The sequence below is a fragment of the Scatophagus argus genome, chromosome 12 (assembly GCF_020382885.2).
Source record: "Scatophagus argus isolate fScaArg1 chromosome 12, fScaArg1.pri, whole genome shotgun sequence".
NCBI classification, from domain to species: domain Eukaryota; kingdom Metazoa; phylum Chordata; class Actinopteri; family Scatophagidae; genus Scatophagus; species Scatophagus argus.
The window spans coordinates 22,349,411-22,368,956 of record NC_058504.1 but is presented as its reverse complement, the minus strand read 5'-3'; the positions used below and the strand labels follow the sequence as shown (position 1 = coordinate 22,368,956).

The 19,546-nt window shown below is 42.2% G+C and overlaps 1 protein-coding gene across 3 annotated transcripts in view; it reads right to left on the bottom strand.

Moving 5' to 3' along the window:
* Window positions 1-19,214, bottom strand: part of LOC124067876 (polycomb group RING finger protein 3) — a 50,950-nt gene extending 31,736 nt beyond the window's left edge. For 2 of the 3 annotated variants that reach the window (XM_046405610.1, XM_046405613.1), the window contains exons 1-2: window positions 19,062-19,214; window positions 2,109-2,216 (exon numbers count right to left, since the gene is read on the bottom strand). In XM_046405610.1, the coding sequence (XP_046261566.1) occupies window positions 2,109-2,123 (15 nt within the window). In that variant the 5' untranslated portion in view covers window positions 2,124-2,216; window positions 19,062-19,214. Of the gene's footprint in view, window positions 1-2,108; window positions 2,217-12,453; window positions 12,857-19,061 lie in introns of those variants that run through there. The other variant, XM_046405611.1, reaches the window with a different exon arrangement.
* Between the last annotated feature and the right edge of the window lie 332 nt (window positions 19,215-19,546).

Sequence of the window (19,546 nt, the reverse complement as noted above, 5' to 3'; positions counted from 1 at the left end):
AGAGTTTCCAGGATGCCACAATTTGACTTTTGATTTTAAAGGTCATGGTTTGATTACATTTTTTATTTCAAGTGTTTTTTCTCAGCACTGATGCTGTGTCCCTATTAAACCATTGCATCTGAATTTGTAAACATTAGCAGGTCATTAGTTCATTTAAATTTTCGAATTCTTCTTTAAGAGGGTGGGGGGTGGGGATTCTACAACAGCTTGACTTTATCTTGGTAGATTTTTTTGCAGGTCGGAGATAGACACATTCCAGAGTTCAACGAAGAAAAAAACAAAAACAAAAAGAAAGAAGTTCAGTCTGTTATAACGTTCAGTTTCTCAAATCTGTCCAGAGAAGATCCCAAACAAATCAATCAACAGTCCCTGAAAAAGAAGAAATAAACCCAACAGCAGTCAGTTGATTGTGTTAAGTGTCTGCATGTGAGTTGTGGATGAAATCAATGATCCTGCTTTTGATTTCGATCACCAAAATTTAGAGCTAATTTCATTTTACTTCACATAATAAACTTCAGTCAGACCAAGTCATTCACATCTAGAATATTTACTGACAAACACACACCAGGGACTGAAAATTAACAAGAGGAATGACTGAAATGACTCATTACCCAAGAGAGTAGGTGAGCCCATCTGCCCTCAGTTTTGTCTGTCAGGCAAAAAACCCCAAAAAAACCACACACTTCCTCTTTTGTATGTTTTAAGGGAGATGACAAACTCAATTTTTATTTAGATTTACAGATAAAGAAGTTAATCAAAACACACTGGCATACCTTTTTAATCTTATATAATTGTGATTTGGTTTTAAAAATACAGTCTCATGTCCCAGAAAAATGTCTAGGTCCACCACATACTCGCAGTAATGACAAAAACACAGACATATTACTTCAATCAAAGTGAATACAACTGCACTAAAACTACAACCACTACAAGCTTCTATCTGTAAAAATCATTCTTTATCATTTATCCCAGCTGACTTCAGGTCAGTCAATCAAGGTTCATGGCTCTTTAAATCCCGCTGTACACAAGCTAACTGACTTTTTCATTAGGAAGAGCCTAAAGAGAATATCTACTCATCGCTGGCAGGGATAACTTCGAAAACAACAAAGTCAAAGAGAATGTCTGAGCTGAGCTTTTTAAGAGAAGTTTTCTTTTGATGGAACGAGACAGGCAGCCCTCTGGTTGGGCCTGAGCACAGAGAACACACTGAGGAGCCTACTCGGCTGTCTGGCTCCGCTCGTGCTTGGACTCCCGGAGTTCTCCGCTGGGCTCTGCCTGAGTCATTTTTACATTAAACATGTCTCTGTGTCAGACCATACATTTCATGTTTCTGTCCACTCTTCTTCCTCTGAATCTGACTGCTGCTGTCTCTGCATTCATCAAATCAACTCCACTGCCGACAGCTTGTTTTCCCCAGGATTTAAGAGCAGCTTTGATCCTGAATGTTCCTCCAAATAATTACCCTTCTATTGTAGGTTCTTTTCCCTTTAAAAGTTGACAAAATGTCACATTTAAACTGACTTTCTTAGCATATGCGGAAGCCTGCCAGCTGCAGCAGCTCAGAGGGTGAACTGATTTAACTGTAGGATAAAGCTGAATGAGGTGTCTTATGGAGTGAAAATACAGAAGCTGACTGATAAGGCTGACTACCAAACAGACAATAACAGCAGATGGTAGCAGCCAGATGACTAGATGTGAAATTACACCCGGCTATAAGTCAGATAATGGCCAGTTGTTCCTGGTGTATTAGACACTGAGACAGCTGACATCCATCATTTAGAGGTTCTGAAATCCTCTCTGGCTGCTCACACGGTGAAAGCGTCTCAACACTGAGGTGGATATCAGGACGATAAAGACATTCGTCAAGGAGACGTCATAATCGTCGCCTCTGAAGGACAAGAGTCTGAAATGTGTTGGTGCATTTTGTCATCTTATAACTTTTTAAAAAGATTTCATAAATCTGATATGTGAGCTGAAAATATTAGCTCATTACCCGACTGGTTGATCAACCGATTCTAGTTTTGAGGATAAAAAGCCATGATGGGATTTCTCTGGGTTTTTCCACGGCTGCTACAGAGACAAAGCAAACCTGTGTGTGTGGTTCTTACCCCTAATACCGCCATGCGTCGACTGTGGGTGGTGCAGCGGCCACGTCTCTTCCTGCGGTTGTTGCGGCCGACAGCGTTAGCTCATCATGAAGAGCCTCTCATTGGAGCCTGAAACAGAGAGGACAACAGTTCAGGTGGATTCATCAGAAAATATGAGGCCTGCTAAACTTAGCTTAGCTTAAAGACTGGAAACAGGTAGAAACAGGTGGAACCAGCTTTCTGCATCTCACCAGACAGCAGTTGCAGCTACTGATCCTGATATCAACGTGTTTATTTGTCACATATAATCCTGTAAAATGGTGCAATGCCATACAGTAGGTAGGATACAGTAGGCTAATCTGTGAGTGTCAGAGGATCTGGAAAGCAGGCTTTGTTACTGTTAGACAAGCCAGACAGGCTGTTTGTCCTGTTTCTGGTTTATTCTCCATACAGACATGAGGTGAACAGCCTCCTCTAAATCTCAGTGAAAGTGAACAAGCACAGTTCAAAATGTGTCAGACTGTTAATTAAAAGCCCCAAGGTTTGACTGTGCAGCTGAAGAAAAGCTACTAACAGCGAGTCAAACTGCAATAAAAGGAACAAACAGTTCAGTGTGCCACCCACTATGTTCGACTGACAACCCAAAATGCCTGAGAGAGAGATCGAACAGGAAGAACGTGTTCCCACCTGACCACACAAGTTTAATCCTGGCCAGTGTTCCTGAAAGCTGTCCTCCGCAGAGGGCAACACATTTCTGTCCACCAACCAGGCAGCGGTGACTTGTCCTGCCATCGCTTTGTGTGATTCATTGCTTAATTTTAGGAGTCCGACCACTCCAGTCACGACTGGCGAGGGAGCGCCAGGAGAACACCCACCACCGTTTCATCCTCCTGCAGCCACACATACACTCTAAAATGTTTAAAAAAAGCAGCCTTTAAAGTCTCTGCTGACATTGGTAAGTCTACCAGCCTGCCTCTGTCTGCTCATCAGACCGTGAAATTAGCCCAGTTAGTCGACAGAGATGAAATGTGGCAGGGGCTGCTGAGGACACACACACTGTACTGCTGCCTATTAGAGAGCTGTCACACACTGCTGAGCTTCACACAGATGTTACTGTCGCACGACGACCAGCGACTCCTTGGTGATGTAATGTTTTACTTGTGCATCGGTAGGGTTGAGCTGAGGTCGAGTGAGTCTGAAGCAAACTGAGCGCCTGTAGGAACAACATAAAACAACCTCAAAACATTTTAAGGTTGAGGACGTGACAAAACCCATGTTTGATCAGTTATTCGTCAATTTTATTTACATCCCAGCTCTGTGAACACTGTGGCATAACTCGGAATTAGACAGGTAGATTGTGACCATACTTCACATGTAATCTGATATTGAATTGGGGACACTAATCTTAAGTGTGCATCTTGAAACTGTGCTGATTGCAGAGATCTTGCTGCTGCACTGAGCATCTATAGTTTCTTTACAACAACATCCATATTTGAAGCACGGTAGTCTGCACAAGCTCACTGGTTCGGATGATACTGAGTTTCAGCTGATTCATAACTCTCTATCAGTCAATAAATACATTATATGAGTCTGGACAGACATGGATTTACACTGGACTGGCGGTATCAGGGACAGGTCAACATAAGGTGAGATACTTCGTGAAATGAGCAAAGCAGCACATTTTTGGCCTGAAAAATAAGCTAAAACACTGAAGACAACAAACCCGTTCAGATCAGTTCTGCACTGAGGCTGCTGCTGCATTCAGGGTCCTTTAAGGACACCAGCTGAACGCATAAATTCAATAGACAGTCTACAGCCACTGCAATGGATCACCTGCTTTCACCATTATATTGGAAATGCTGTTTTCTCCGCTAACAGTCAGACATTACAGATGTCCTTTTAGTCAAGTGCCTGAGATGCAAACTATTAAACTGCAACTCAGGTTCAGTTCTGGCCAAGGATCTTCGTTGTTTGCCCTACCCCTCATTTCCTGTCCAATGAAGGCAAAAATGCCATAATGTACCAGACAGCAGCGCAGGTAAAGTAAATGGGAAAACATCCATTTAACAGCTTGTAGAACATATAACCACAAATATTATTTGTTTCTTTGTTTTTCTTCAGGGAGTAGGAGGCAATAATCGTTATTTTCCATGTCTACTTGTGAACAAGCTCTTAAAATTAAAATTCTGCAATTCCTCATAAGCTTATTTTATTTACACTCTATATGTTCATCAACGGTCATACAAAGCACCATGTGAGAGTAAACGGCAGACTTACACATGTTTATTCTGTTTGTCTGGCTGGTTTATCTGCTCGACAGGACAGCTGATCACGTTCAAGTCTGTCAACATCATCGGTTAACAGTAAAGTTTAATGAGGCTCATTCGTCCTGGAGACAAATGTGGAAATAACCCCCATTACTGTGCTTAAAGCTCTATCTCACTTCTGCTTTCTGCTGCCTGCTGAAGGACTACAAGTGAGCCCAAGCACAATGTCAGATATTCATCTCTGTAGCAGCAGACCGCAGATGTTTTACCGCTGCTACCAAAGTGCCACACAGTACTGGCACAGGGATACAGTCCATTACACAGTTTACTGTTTAACTCATAAACTGACACGAGAGTTGTCGCCAGAGCTGCAACAGCTTCTTCTCACATTTTAAAAGACTGGGCAATTAATCCATTAATCCATCAATCATCAAATCCAAACATTAAGAAATGAAATCCTCTTACTATGCGGAGCTGCAGAAAACATTTAGTCTGGAGCTTAGATGAAAGTAAGGGTAACTGATGGCCTTTTTGTCATACTGGACTGACTCACAGTGAGACTGTGGGTTCATCATCACGCATCCTCCTACTGAAACCTGTCAAGCAGAAACTGTTTTCCACAAACCCACTAAACCCACATACAACATGCACACACACGCACACAAACACACACACACACGTGCTCTCCCGCTCTCCATTCACACCTCCAACACGTTCAGAAACCAGTTCCTCGGGTTCTACGATCAGCAGCAACGAATATCACATCACAGCTGCTTTATTTCCTCTCGTGTTGGGTCCTGTGGTTAACGGTATGTTATCTGATGCAAAATCCGTAGCGCATAAATATAAGCAGGTAATGACTGCAGACAAACTTTTGGGTATTAATTCATGCTTGAAGAGAAGTACTCATGGGGGCTTGTTTGCTTGACTGTCTGCTATCTCTTCACCCTCAGCTGCAGTGGTTACAGCTTGCTCGTCCTCTGATCCAGCGGTTCGCAACGTGTTTGACTTGAAGATGAGTTACTAAATGATTAAAGGGACTAGACTGTCTGTGACAGGAAAAAGGTTGTTTTTTTTACTTATTACTTATTTTAGAGTGACACTTGCACCTCTGAAAATCATCCACACAACTTCACAGCTAAACCACCCGTGATGAAGGGTGTCACATGGATTCATTTCAAGGGTTCACAAGCCAAAAACTTTGAGAGTCACTGCCCTAACCCAAACATTCCAGATGAAATTACCAAAAGGAACTGTTCCCCTCCAAACCATTTGACTCATTACAGGCGATAGAACAGTATATAGAAACCCAAACAATCACACAGATTTGTAGCAGAGAAAAGCTTCTCTTTAATACAACTACCAGAAACTCCCAGAAACAGTCCTACAAGGCTAAAGAGGATCACTGACATCAGAGGTGCTAACGAGTGGCTACACTGCCATAACACAGCAGTTAGTTTCAAGTTTTGTGTGATTATTCTGAGGTCAAAGCAAAAAAAAACCCAAAAACTCAAATGCTTTAAAATGGTTACCAATGCTAATGGAAAGCCGTTACAACCATCACTCAAAAAGAAGAGGATCGGCTGAATGCCTTAAAATATATTTTAAGTTTGGTGAACTTGTGTAACCACCTGAAAGCAGAGTGGAGTGTGACTGCCTCTTAGATGTGCAGAAATATCAGCGCAGGTCGACGATGAGGACTTCAGCGGTTAGAGCTGTTTCAGGGTCAGAGGTCAGCGGCACCATCTGATCTTCGAGAAGTGTGAACTGTGCATATCGAATGACATTTCGCAGTGGTATGTTCCTAGTTAGCGTCTGCCAAGCACAGCTTCACACATCATATTAACACATTTGTGCTATTTTAACTAGCAACTTCAAAACTGGTAGATACAGAAAACAGGGAAAAGATCAGGGGTGTAATCTTACATAACATAACATAATGTAGAATAACTGATTGATTCTTAGCTCCAAAGATTGATTTTTTTTATACATTTTCCCCCATTGAACTTTAACCCCACTAGTCGCATCATTGAATTGACGCATGAAAGGTCGCTGGTTAGATTCCCCCACCGGACGGGCAGGAAAAGTTTGAGTGTGGTGGAGTGATAATGTCCCCACCCCCCATTAGCCGGCTGATGTGCCCTTGAGTAAGGCACTTAACCCCCAATATATATGCTCCCTGGGCGCTTGATGCAGCCCACTGCTCCTGTGTGTTTCACTGCATGTTGTGTGTGTGTGTGTGTTTCAATCAGTGATCGGTTAAATGGAGAGAAGTAATTTCCCACCTTGGGATTAATAAAATAAATTTAAAAAAAGAACTGATTCTTGAAATTTGAATCGATACCCAGCCCTCTCATATTTACCCATTTTATGGTTATATCCACATTACTGACAATTATTTATCAAAAAAACTGGTGGTAATATTTTGTGAAGCACCCTACAATATCAGTGCAATGTCCATACTGTGATGGCTAATTTTGGCCTTATCAGCCAGTCCAGAGTTTCCGTGCTTTGGTAATTACCTTTATTCCCTGGAAAAGCTGTCTGGTGATAATAATTCAATTATGTTCATGCCAAACACGAAGCAAAACTTTCCATGTGCCACGATTCTGTACTAAGGCGTATTCGCTCGAGCTGAAAGTATTGAACTCGAGCCAGTGACAGAGCTGGAGCATCTGGAGGAATAAACAACCGGATTGTGTCTGCAGGAGTTTAACGGCGGGAGGAGAGCAGTGAGCGAAGATGGATGATTTAATATTCGAGAGCTCTCATAAGATTTCTTGTGTTAAAAGTCATACATGGTATCCCTCCTCTCTGAGCCCTTGTGGAATGTGTACTGCAGACTGCAACCGTGCTGTTTACAGGTAAAAAATTTTGTAGGTCGCCACGGAAAGCAGAGGAGAAACAACATTAAAAGAAATTAAAATTTAATCTGGCATTGCAGTCTTGACCACATGACCTTTCCTCTGTTTCCTTCACACCACCATCAGGACAGAATTTCTCTCCCACTAATGTAGTTTAAATATGTATCAGAGTGTACAGTGCGGTATTGTGACTACACAGTACTGCCGCCACACAGGAACCACACAGCTCCCAGTGCATTCATTGACTTAAAGCCACTGCTATAATGTAATTTATGCCTTAACCAACGGAAACACGCAGACAGAAGTCCTCTGGATGCTGGAGATTAACAACATTTGCAGTCAATCATGAGCTGAACAACTGGCCCAGTAGCTGATAAGTACGCACAGAGACACACTCACACACACACTCTGGCATCACAAAGAGCCCCTGTTGGCCTGCCTGTGGGTATTGGAGTGTTTGGCCTCGGTATAAATTTGCTGCCAGCTGGAGCGACGGACACTGAAGGCCTGCATCAGTGGACGGAGCCAGGAGGAGAGGCCTCTTCTTGTTGTGGAAGCTTTGGCTTCACTTCAAAAACACACACACACACACACACTCCCTCCCAAGGGCAACACAGACACAAGCTACACAAAAACTTAAACATGCTCTTGCCCAATTTTAAGTAATCACACATGCACGAGCACACGCATCCACGGTCACACGCACAGTTATTGTCTCCTCTTAATTCTATCTGATGGCCCTCAATCCTCCAGCCAGGATTCGGTGCCTGGGGAAATCAGGCAGACAATAGACGGGACCCAGAGAAAGGCAGGCTGCAGCCAGCCAGGAGGCCGTACGAGCTGCCAAGAAGCAGCAACACTTGAATAATTGAGCTTTGAGTTCAGGTTGTGAAGGCAAGGAGTGAAGTTAGTGAAGCTAATGCTTTTAAACCATCTTAAATGGTTGTTTGTGTTAAGGTTCAGAGGTAAATTTATTTTAATGAAAGACATGTGGAAACTATGACATCATCTAGGTATTCGAAGAAGACGATCAAACAGCTCTCATCACACCTTTTTTGAATATTTTACAAACAAAACTTCAACAAGGAAAACAGGATTAAACTCACACAAACATGAACATCAGTAGTGGTGATTTGCTTGTCAAAGCAGTTCGCACAAGCTCTCTATCTGTTAATGTACTGTCTATGTACTTCCACACACAAATTTGCAAATTAGACACTCATAACTGTCCCCTTCATCACAGTTAAGCCACAGTGATGAGGGCAAAGGTAACTGCACTGAACTCAGGCCAGCAGTGGATTCATTCACACCAATTTTTGACTCTTTATCATAAACACAACCTTTGTGTGCATGTTACATATCCAAGGTTACAGTGAAGACAAATCTCATGCTGGAGGATCTGCAGGCCACCTATGATGTCCAGAAACCTCCTGTTGGTGAGCAGAACCTGATGTTCTACACAGCTGCTGTTTACTTCTTTACTATATTCAATAAAGCAAAAGATCGGACAATCAGAAATCTGTTTAAAACTAATCCAGCATCTCTCCACATTAAAACATGTTGTGGTGCTGCTTGAACTAAAATGAAACAAGGAGCTCAGTATATGTCCCATGTGAGCAGACTGAACAATACGACTATCTGTGTGGTCCAGCGGTGGTTTTAGTTTTAGTCATATGTGGCTCAAGGTGAGGTGAGCAAAACTGATCCTTGAAGGGGAAAACGTGGAGATTACAGGACTAATACTACCTGAGTTAGTGGTTTCGTTATGTTACTTGAAGGCAGCACTCACAATAAAATGGTTAGGAATTCCCGTCAGAGCCACAAGCACAAAAGCGCATACACTTATGACACCGTAAGGAGCTTTGGATAAATGATTCCATTAAATGGCAAATGCTATTACCATGGCCAAATGTGCTTGTTATCCAGGTCCTTCGAGTTCTTAAACACAGACACTGTCATTGAGCAAAGGGTGGTCCACACGGACACACAAACACAGAACACACAACATAAGGAGAAGATATCAAAGACTAAGCAGCCTCAGCACCCACAGGCCCAGGACACACTGGCCACACCGACAGCAAGAAGACAAAAGAGATGAGCTTCAAATGAGGAAGAGAGGCTCTGAAGGAAATCTGCTGAAACATGCTGTGAGCTCTCTACTTCCCTCTAAAGCCATCTGCTGAAGTACTATGAGGACATATTCTGATAACACAAACCCGCAATGGCTTTGGCGACACAGGCGGCAGTGGAATTCAGTAGAGCACATATTAATGTTGCTTATTAACACATTATCATTAAGAGTCATGTTTGTGTCTGACATTCAGTTCTTTTTATCTCCATTTTTGGTCTCTACTAACCCCTGAGGGAAATCTGGCTCTTTAGCAGCTAAATGCTCCACTATGATCACCAACGAGTTTCTGACTTTGAATGTCTGCTGTGAGTTGTGAGCTGAAACTCGTTATAAAGCTTTGACTGCATTTGATTCAGGAGAGTGACACGTTCAGATTTATTTTGTTTTTACACAGTGATGTGATATATTGTTATAAAAATATTGGTTACAGCTGTTTTTACAAAATCTTCACGTTTTAGCTTCTTTGAGCTCAGCCAACTTGACAATTTTTGCTCAGTGTCACTGCTCTCATCAGTAGAAAAATTGTGAACAAAACAGAGAACTTGGAAGCTAAAGAACCAGATATTTCAAAGTTTTCACTTCTCCTGGTTCTCTCACAAAACACTTAATTTCAGCATCATCATCGGTGCTTGCAGCTGTGTTGTTTCTGCAGTGACCTCGAGAGGTATCACTGTCAGTTTAGCTGTGGTGAGTACACACGACTCCCCTGCAGCTTATCAAGTGTTGGAAACATGAGGCACATTTTACATTTGGTCCTACAAATGTATGAAAATGTTGCAGGCCGTACCAACACTGGGTTACATTATGACCTGTTGATCAACTCTGTTAAGCTCTGGATAACAGCACAGCCATTGGTTAACCACACCTTTTAGCTCCAGCCAATCGCAGCTACCAACACTGATAACCTCTCCTGAAGTCAACTGCCCTTTGGTCCAGAGGAGAAAACATAACAACCATCAGCTCCAAGAACGCCAGTTAACTCAGCGGTTAATTTGGCATGAACGCAATTCACCAGACAGCACCTATACCAATAAAAAGTCATTACATACAAGTAATTAGGACTGCTGTCACTCTGTACTTTTAACATAATCCATTAGGATAAATTATGGCAGGATTATTATGAATTTCTTGTGTTACAGTTCAGTATTTATCGTGGTACAGCAGGTGGATGACAGCAGCAACTAAAAAGCATGTTTTAAGATGAACCTGAGCCAGCTACATCACAGACAGCCGATTGTGATGAGTGGACAAAATAAAAGGCTGCGTGTGTCTGTTGTTTCACAGAATAAAATACTCCCTTTCCTATTCAAGTCACCATGTTGCTTTGGTGTAACAGCGTAATCTTGGCTTCATGTCACAAAGATGCAAAGTGCTCTTCTCTATCCCAGGTGCTCATCCCTGACCCACCAGTGACTCCTAAATGGTGCTTTGTTTTGGCTGTGAATGGTGTATTCACCACCTGTGGTTCACCAGTCACAGTGGAGGGGTAACCAACTTTTTATCTCTTGTAAAAAGCATCTTGTCTGTTGAAATATTCTGGCAAATGACTACAAGGATGCCCCTTTAAAGAGAACATATCCCACTCAAGTTTACTTTTTCAGTCAGCTGATGTCATTTTCGGACAATAAATAAAAGAATATCAGCCAATAAATTGATATAGGATCTTTGTTTTACTTCCTAATATCAGTATCAGCCCCAGATCCAGGGCTCTATTGACAAGTGTAAAAATTATACAACCATAAGTTTGTGATAACCACCAAAATCACAGTTTAAAAGTCTTGTACAAAATGAAACAAAGGTTTTTAAAAATTCTCATTAAGAAAAAACTACTGAAACCCTTTCAGCATAATGCACTACAATATGTGACCGTCAGTCATGTGAAAAATTGAAAAATATTAAACTTGGCATCCATGCTCAGTTTTCACGAACCTGTGGGGCCTTTTTAGGAACTTTTCAGCCACACAACATTTCTCAAACCTTTGATTTCATTAGACAAAAACAAGATACACTTAGAGCACCAAAGAGAGGAGAATCAGCACAGCCAGTGATTAATGGATGAGTCACTCTGTCGGTCCACTTTGCAGACAAGTTATGAAAAGTAGGGACAAACAGATCAGACAGGTTGTGATGTGTGGTCAGGCACCTGGCTGAAATTAGCTAATCAACAGTTGAGGTCAGAGCATTGGGACCAGTGGGACAGTGTACGGAAAACCTTTGTTATTCCACTTCACGGTCATTGATCTATAGCAGACCCAGATCTGAGTTGAGGTAAGAAGTCATAAGAAATAAAGATTCTGATGGAACATGATGCTCATCACTGAGGTGGTATCAGCGCAGACAGCATAAGCCTGGGGCATTTTTACAGCCCTACAAACACTCTCGTTTAAATTAACCGTCTGACACAAGTTTGATTTTTACAGGGCGCTCTCCCTCTCTGACAGCATCGTAAGACTCGGAGCTCAAAATAATCTGTGTAAAAGCATGATTAGGACTGAAACAAGCATTTGTCCGTTGGAGGAGGAAAATAAATAAATCAGAGGATTAGCTTTTATCAGATAAAAGAGAGTCGATGTGGTTTCAACAAAAAACAAAGGCCAGAATTTTGCAACTTCATGCTGAATATTGTTATTATTAGTGTGATTTTTACAACTGCAGGCAGCGGATTCCAGCTGAAGCAGTCTGAGCTATGAAAAGATGAGCATTCTCTTAATAAATCTGATTCTATTTTAATGAATCGGGCTGAGATTTTATTGTGAAAATTAAAATTGTGAAGCATAAATAGCCTCCATGTGACCCTGATCTGGTTAGAGTGACAAAAGTTTCAATGCTGAAGGTTTACAAGTTTGATCATTACTGCCCACATCACTTTGTAAAAGAATGTCAGTTTCATAATTTACTTATCTTACCCTGCCTGTCAAAAGGCCTTTGTCAGAAATGTCACTTTGTTAACGAAATGCGCTTAGTGCACACTTACCCTGACTACGCCGTGCCAATATACTGTATTTTAAACCTGTGTTTGCCCAGGGAGGGCTTGGTGAGTGTATTTCCTTTCAAACATCACCCTGCTTTGTGTTCGTGGTGACACCCAGTAAAACCACACTCACCCACGATTAGCAACTTTGCAGCCTCACTGGTATGCGAATGAGAGTTCTCTGCTTTTCTTAAATCCACGTGAGCAGCAGCAGGTTAAGGAGTTTTCTCAACCAGAGAAGACATTCATCCTAAAAGTAGGCAGTAGGCAAGTAAGCAGCACTCAGGTTTTTTCAAATAAAAGCCTCATTTCTCTTAAGAGCTTTACTTCCTGTTGTAAAGAGGATGTCATCTATCATTTCCTCACTTCTGAGGGACCATGGATTTTACAGCAGCCAAGAAAGGAACTGATGACAGCCAGCGATGAAGACACTGTGAAACTACAACTACACTGTCGTTGAGGTGCTTGTGCTTTACTTGCAGTGTCCGATATTTTCTTTTTGCCAAGTTGACTGGCAGATGGAAAAAAATCTATCTGTTCAGCATTTTTTTTATTGGTATGTTTAACTATTAAAAGAGATTGCAGTAAAACATGAACATTATCACAGATGTACACGGGGACCTGTTGTATAAATGTACTGTGAAGGCCGATATATTTCAAACACTGAAACTTTCCCCCTTTAAGCAACCCTTGTGGTCATTTCAGTGTTGATTTCAAAGTTTACGAGGTGCACCTGAACGCAGTTGAAGTCCTGTGCTTGTGTGTGTCAAACTCCAACACACAGGGTACCCAGAAACACTGAAAAACTGCTCAATATCCCATCCGATAATCAGTCCATCCATAATAAATACAGGCAATAATGGCTAAACTACTGATTTCAACTAATTCCAGGCAGAAATGTTGTTTTATTAGCAGTTAAACAGTCAAAGAACTGAAATAAAACTGTATTGCAACTGAAACCGGTGTGTGAAACTGGTTTTCATTTTGTGCCGTAAAGCAACTTTAGAGTGAAAGTCAACTATAAAGAGACCTTTTGTAATCGCTTTCTAGGTATGACTGGTTTCTCTCGTTCTCTGTTCATCTGTGGTGACTTCATCACTCCTCATGCGAGTCCACTGATTCTATTTATTCAACACAAACTGGCAGCATAAAAAACCCCACCTCACTTCCTGAGCAGCAGGGAACAATATACCAGCTTTCTGACACAAATCACAGAGACTTCTACCATCCAAGTCTGGATTCTGAAACTAAACTGTCACTCGTAGCTTAAAGCCGTCACTGACGCAGAACACACACTGTTAAGAGAAAAATGTTTAGGTCAAAGTGGACCTCCTCTGAAGCTCTTGACCTGCTGACCTTCTTGATAACAAACACCAAAGACCATGAGAGGAAGGGAGCATTTGGGGGAGGGGAAAGGCACTGGACGCCATGACGGTGAGACAAGCTCTGTCAGGAGACAATTTTAAATTAGGAAAAGAAAATGTGACATTGATAATAGATGCAAAACAGAAAGGAAATGTTTTAGTCAAACCATACGAAAACAATGAAGCAAACACTTCAATGTGTGCCATCAGAATTCAGCACTTCAACACAAGCAGACCACCCCACAAGTCAGGTTTCAGTAGTTGTGTTAAACCAGCAAACAAAGCAGTGTGTGTGAAAGTCCTACAGTCCCACTCAGACTGGGCAATGTGGACTTAACAACACAATACGATGCCAAGGGGAAGCTGGTATGTCCCTCCTTCACTGACCAAGCAAACGCCGGCAGCTCTGGCATTTCCTAGGGGCTTGTCTCACACCGTTTTTCCGGGCTTTGTGATTGGCTTATTGTAAGATTGCCAGTGTTAACTGTGGAAAACATTTAAACTCATGAAAGATCTGCACTGATGTAATTCTGGCTGGTCCTTACAAGGTCACTGAAGGTCATGTCACTTCAAATGGTGGCATCAGGGAGGAAGATGGAGGATAAACCTCACTGGATAACAAACAGCTGGTTGTGAAGATACTTTCAGATGTCAGTGCAAAAATAAATAAATTTGTTACCACGAATCAACCTGTTGGCAGTTTTTCTGATTAACCAATTGCTGATTTAGCTTATAATATGTCAGCAAATGTCAGTCAGACCTTACTTCAACACTAAATCTCTGGTCTAAGTCAGATGAGGTACATCCTGTACACACACTGTAGTTTAGCTGAGAGTTCACAAACGCCTGTCAGCCAAACTGTTGCTTTTTAGACTAAACAAATAAGAATTTCCCTTTTCCATTTCTCAAAGTTAACATATTCAAACACACCATTCAATCTGCAGTGGTGGGAAGACTTGCCTCAACAAGGAGGATGCAATGAGCCATTATGTGGGGTTTGCTGGCAAACAGGCTCGCAGCAGTGAAGTGCCATCTCGCTTTTCCAGTTTTAACCACAAACTGTGGACTCAGGCCGAGTCGCATGCAGACCCAGAGATGACAGTTATTACCCATTTACTGTACAAGCCTGGCTGAAGTACAAGGCGAGCAAGTAATTAATCCCTCATTTGGTCCCATGATGTTCGTTTACAAAGGTTATCTGGGCTCGTTAAAGTGACAGAGAGGCTAAATAGTGCTGTCACTCTTCAAGAGAAGCTGGAGCAGACCTTTGCTGACCCTTGACCATCAAACAGCTGACAGACCATTAAATAAAAGCTGACCTGTTCTATCATTGCCTGCTTGATTCTCTAAAGAGAGGCTCTTAACCAGAGCGTTGCAGTTTAGTGTGAAGGGAGCTGGTGAATGGCACGGCGGAGGTGAAATAATCATTTAACAAATCTTTAATCTCAAATTCAGCTTTAAGCATAATTTCTCTCTCTCTCAGGTCTTTGTTCATGCCAGTGAGAAGAAGCTAAACACTCACCCGAAAAGCGGAGTGGGCAGCAGGCCTCCAGCAATTAGTGTTAAAAATATTTTTTTTAAAAAAGCACAATATTTTATTGTTCTGTTTTAATTCTTAAGAGAAAAAATGCTAAACAAAGAAAATTCTGATTCAAGTGACACATTTTGGGTGATTTCCTGCTTTACAGGTTTGGTAGCGAAGTCACAAACATCTCAACAGAACAAGCTGTGGGTGAAACAGCGGCTGAAGGTTACACCAGAGAGAGAAAACAGCTTTCAGCATCCATAAACCTAGCATACAGCATCTTCATTAAACTGGCTGAGCTGTGAAGTGAGTCTGGAAGACACCCAAACATCCAAAAAAGACCCGAAGAATAAAGCGCGCAGGAGGTGGAACAGAGAAAGAGAAACTGTCTGACGCTCACTGGCTGTTTTCTGATGTTTTCTCCAACCTAAATCAGGCTCTGTGTCTGTCGGCTGGCGTTTCTAACGTCAACACAAATGAAGTCAGACTGTTTCAATTCACACAACCTGTTGACGACCAGTTGCTCAAACGCAGACACAAAAAGATATGATCTCTGAAAGCTGAGTGAGGACATGAATCTTATCTGGACAGACCTGACTCATCAGCACTGATTTAATTCTAGGTAAAGACTTTTCATCCTACTGCCAAAAAACTGTCTGGTTTGAACATTTTTCTTACCATTTTCTTTAGTGGTGTATTGTTTAACTGTGTGTCCTCTAGTCTACATCTCAATTCATCACACCTCCGGCTCATCAATCCCTCAAAAGTCAGCAGCATTAAAGCCTTTTTGTGCCAAAATTAGCCGCTAAATAAGATAGGTGACTTTCACATCGCCAGTAGACAGGTTTTTGTTGGTGTTTCACGTCCCAGCTACAAAGCAGGGAACAGCAGTAACAGCATGGAGACCAGTGACAGTCAGTGGCATGTACATGACAGCAAATCAGAGCTGGAGCCGATAACCTCAGCAGAGTCATCTGACCCAGGAATCAATGCTCATTGTACCTTTTCCCACTGAAGATGAAAGCCAGATGTTACTGGGTTTTTTCTCCAGTGTAAAGTGGGCATACAGCTGCATGCTACTGGTACACTTGTAAAAAAGAAAAAAGATAATGGCTTCAATTTTGAGTGTTTCTGCTGATCACTCAATTTGAAATGTACTGAAATATTTTGCTGATTTAAATGGTGGTCTGACCAGAACTTAACATCATGTTTAGACCAAGGATAGTCCTGCATCTGATAAGCTTTTAAACTCATTCGGACCGAACTTCACAGGCCCTGAATGGTACGGCCCCTCACGGAGGAGAAAGTGAGATCAGGTTTGAGCAGCTTCTGCAAGCTGTAGCTCGATCTGTAGGCGAGGGATTCACCACAGTGGCTCAGTAGCTCATTTAGAAAGCTGCCTGAGATAATTTCCTGTCCAAGAAAAGAAAAAATGCATCTTCTGGTGCCTAAGCCACTACTGTTTTTTCATTATCAAGCAGTACTACTCCTAAAGAGGCCATATTCTGCTCACCTGTCCTATAGGGCCAACAGTTTTATCTGACTTCCCAGTGGGACCATTAGCATCGTTTAAACAGAGCATGGATGAATGAGTTGGGATGAGGGAGTCAAAATAAATGTCCTTTTGATAGTTTGTGGAAACTGCAAACTAGAAATCTTGCTGCAGCATTTAAAAAAAAAACAAACTCAAAAGATCAATTTCAGGTCAGAGTTCAGCTGTCCAGAAAAGCTGTGGGTAATGTGGCAATTCCCTGCAAAGTAAGCAGAAACCTAAAATGGCAGGTATGTGCGGTCTTATGCAACAGCCATATCATATGGTATTTTTGAGTACAGGCCAAGTGACATTCAGCTGGCCCAGAAACGTCATTCAGGTCAGTTAGGGCCAAGAAATGACACCTGCATGAAGGGGTTTAGTTTATAGCTATTTGAAGCACCATCTTTACGTTTTATCAGCTTAAATTAGAAAGCACCCTTTCACTTCTGACTGAGGCTCCACAGATTTTTCTGTTGTCTGGCCAGTTTGACAAAAAAAAAAATAACTCAAATGAAGAGTGAGTGAACGTCCCATGGCAGCAAAAGGCTGGACTCATCAACATCAGATGTCAGCCCTCTGCTGTTAAAACACGAGCATGCTGGGTTCAGCTTAGCAGCAGCAGCTTGCCACATTTAGAGCTACTGAGGTTCCCAACAGCAGAGGAAACACTTGTTCAGTAGGTGCACCGAAGATCACAAATAAATTCATTCATTCATTCATTCATTCATTAGCAGGCGACATGTGAGTTAAGGGCTTTCAACAACCACCCTGTTAGTCGGGTTCTGGTTCAGTTCACTGACTTAACTGCTGTGTGGAGCTGCCAACATATACATGATAGAGCACAAAAAGTCTGCTCAGTGTGGCTTACAGTGCACGCACTGATTTGGTACCGTGCAGATCAAACATGTCAGGACGCCTACACTTCTAATGGGCTAAATTTGGAAGAAAACTGAAAGATTTTAGACGTTAAATGTACAAGGACAAAACTTGCAATCCTACCAAGCACTTTCTGTCCTTGTTCTCTTTTTTTAAAAAACTGCAGAAAGTGTTGAAAGGAAGGGTATATTTTGAGAAATGAGTCTCTGTAACTTTACAGGAAGAATAAGACAGGTCGCTGCACCAGAGGGATGAGAATTTGTTCTTCTATTTGTTTTAAGAAAATTAACTTTAAGGATCCACAACACCCCTACCAACAATCCCAACACTTTAAATGATAATTTGCATTATTTCTACCTCGAGTTCGGTTTCCTATGTCCATTACATCACACTTGTGCAACTTGCATACAGGACCACAACTAATATCCTTGTGGTGCATTCACGTGTTAAACTTCACCAGATGAATGCGAAAACAGCCTTCTAGCGCCAACGTGAAGAGGGACTTTAATGACACGAAAAAGCGACCTGATGTGAAAGTGTACACCTTAGAAATGTGGCTGAGACGATGCTTACACAGCCACCCACATTTAGCCCACTTTTACCATGGACACCTTTTGACCTGCCCATCACCCTCACCACGCTTCCTGTGCTGCAGAGCCCATTGCGAGGAAAAAAAGTTGAGGAAACCCCAGAATCTGCTTGTGTTCTGTTGTACCCACACCACACTGAAACATGTTAATCGCTGTGTGATATTTTAGCTTGACCCCCCCCCTCTCCAAAACAAAACAAAAACATAAAAACAAAACAAAAAACTGCAGACTTGTTGGCTGCTCCCTGCATGCCTTCCCACCCCCACAATGTCACACGGGGCTCTGCAGCAGCAGTCTGGCGAGGGGCGACATCCACCCAGAAGAGAAAAAATGCAGCAACTTTCTGTCTTGATTTAATCCAAACCTCATGTGGATCCACACACACACATACACACTGAACTTTGGACGACAGAAGGAAGGGGTTAGCCTAATGGTGGACCAGGAGGGTTGTTTTTTTTAAAAGAACATTCCAGCTCAAAGGGAAAGAAGAATTGGTGTTTGGCTGAGAGGAACAACAGCATTTAAACATGACGAGACAGGCAGAGAGGCGGCTGCCAGTGCTTCTTCACCGGTACGGCTAACTGTGTGCATCCCGGCTAGCGTTAAACCTTCCTTTACAATGCACGTTTCCCCTTAGAAACCCCCCCATCCCCGGTGTGCAACTGCAGGGCCCGGCGCGGCCATACACCACCACACAGACATAAAACAACACGTACAGCATGCCCCGTAGCACCAAGCGGAAAGAGACGTGCGAAAAATGAGGAGGAGGGGGCACGAACCGGGACCGAGAACCGGCTGTAGACCCGCCGAGGACAGAACATAAAGAGAACAAATGGAGTTAGACGAACTAACCTGTCTGGGAGCAGCACAGTCCGCTGGATATTGGGTTGAATCCGAGTTAAATCCACTATCAGTAAAACAAAGAGGCGAAAATGACCGAGCGGCCGCGGAACAGGCCGAAACAGCACTCCTGGAGGAGATCTGCGCATGCGTAACGCTCGGCGGAGGTGGAGGGGGAGATGGTGGGAGATTTTTTTTCGCGGGGGGGGGCTGGGGGTTGAGTGCAGCTAATAATTTCAACATTGATCCGTTGAGTGTGTCATTCATTATTAATTTTAAGGAGGTTACCTGGTCGATGTTGTGTCTACACTAATAAATAAATAAAAAATATTCATAAATCATTAATTTAGTAAAAATGTGAGGACAAAATTACATTCAGGGAAAAGTTCAATCTCCTCTAGCAATATTATTGTTAATATCTGTACAAATTTATCATTCAGTGTCTTTTGAAATTTTTCATACTGAGCCAAGATATGATGCTGCACAGTGAGATATTA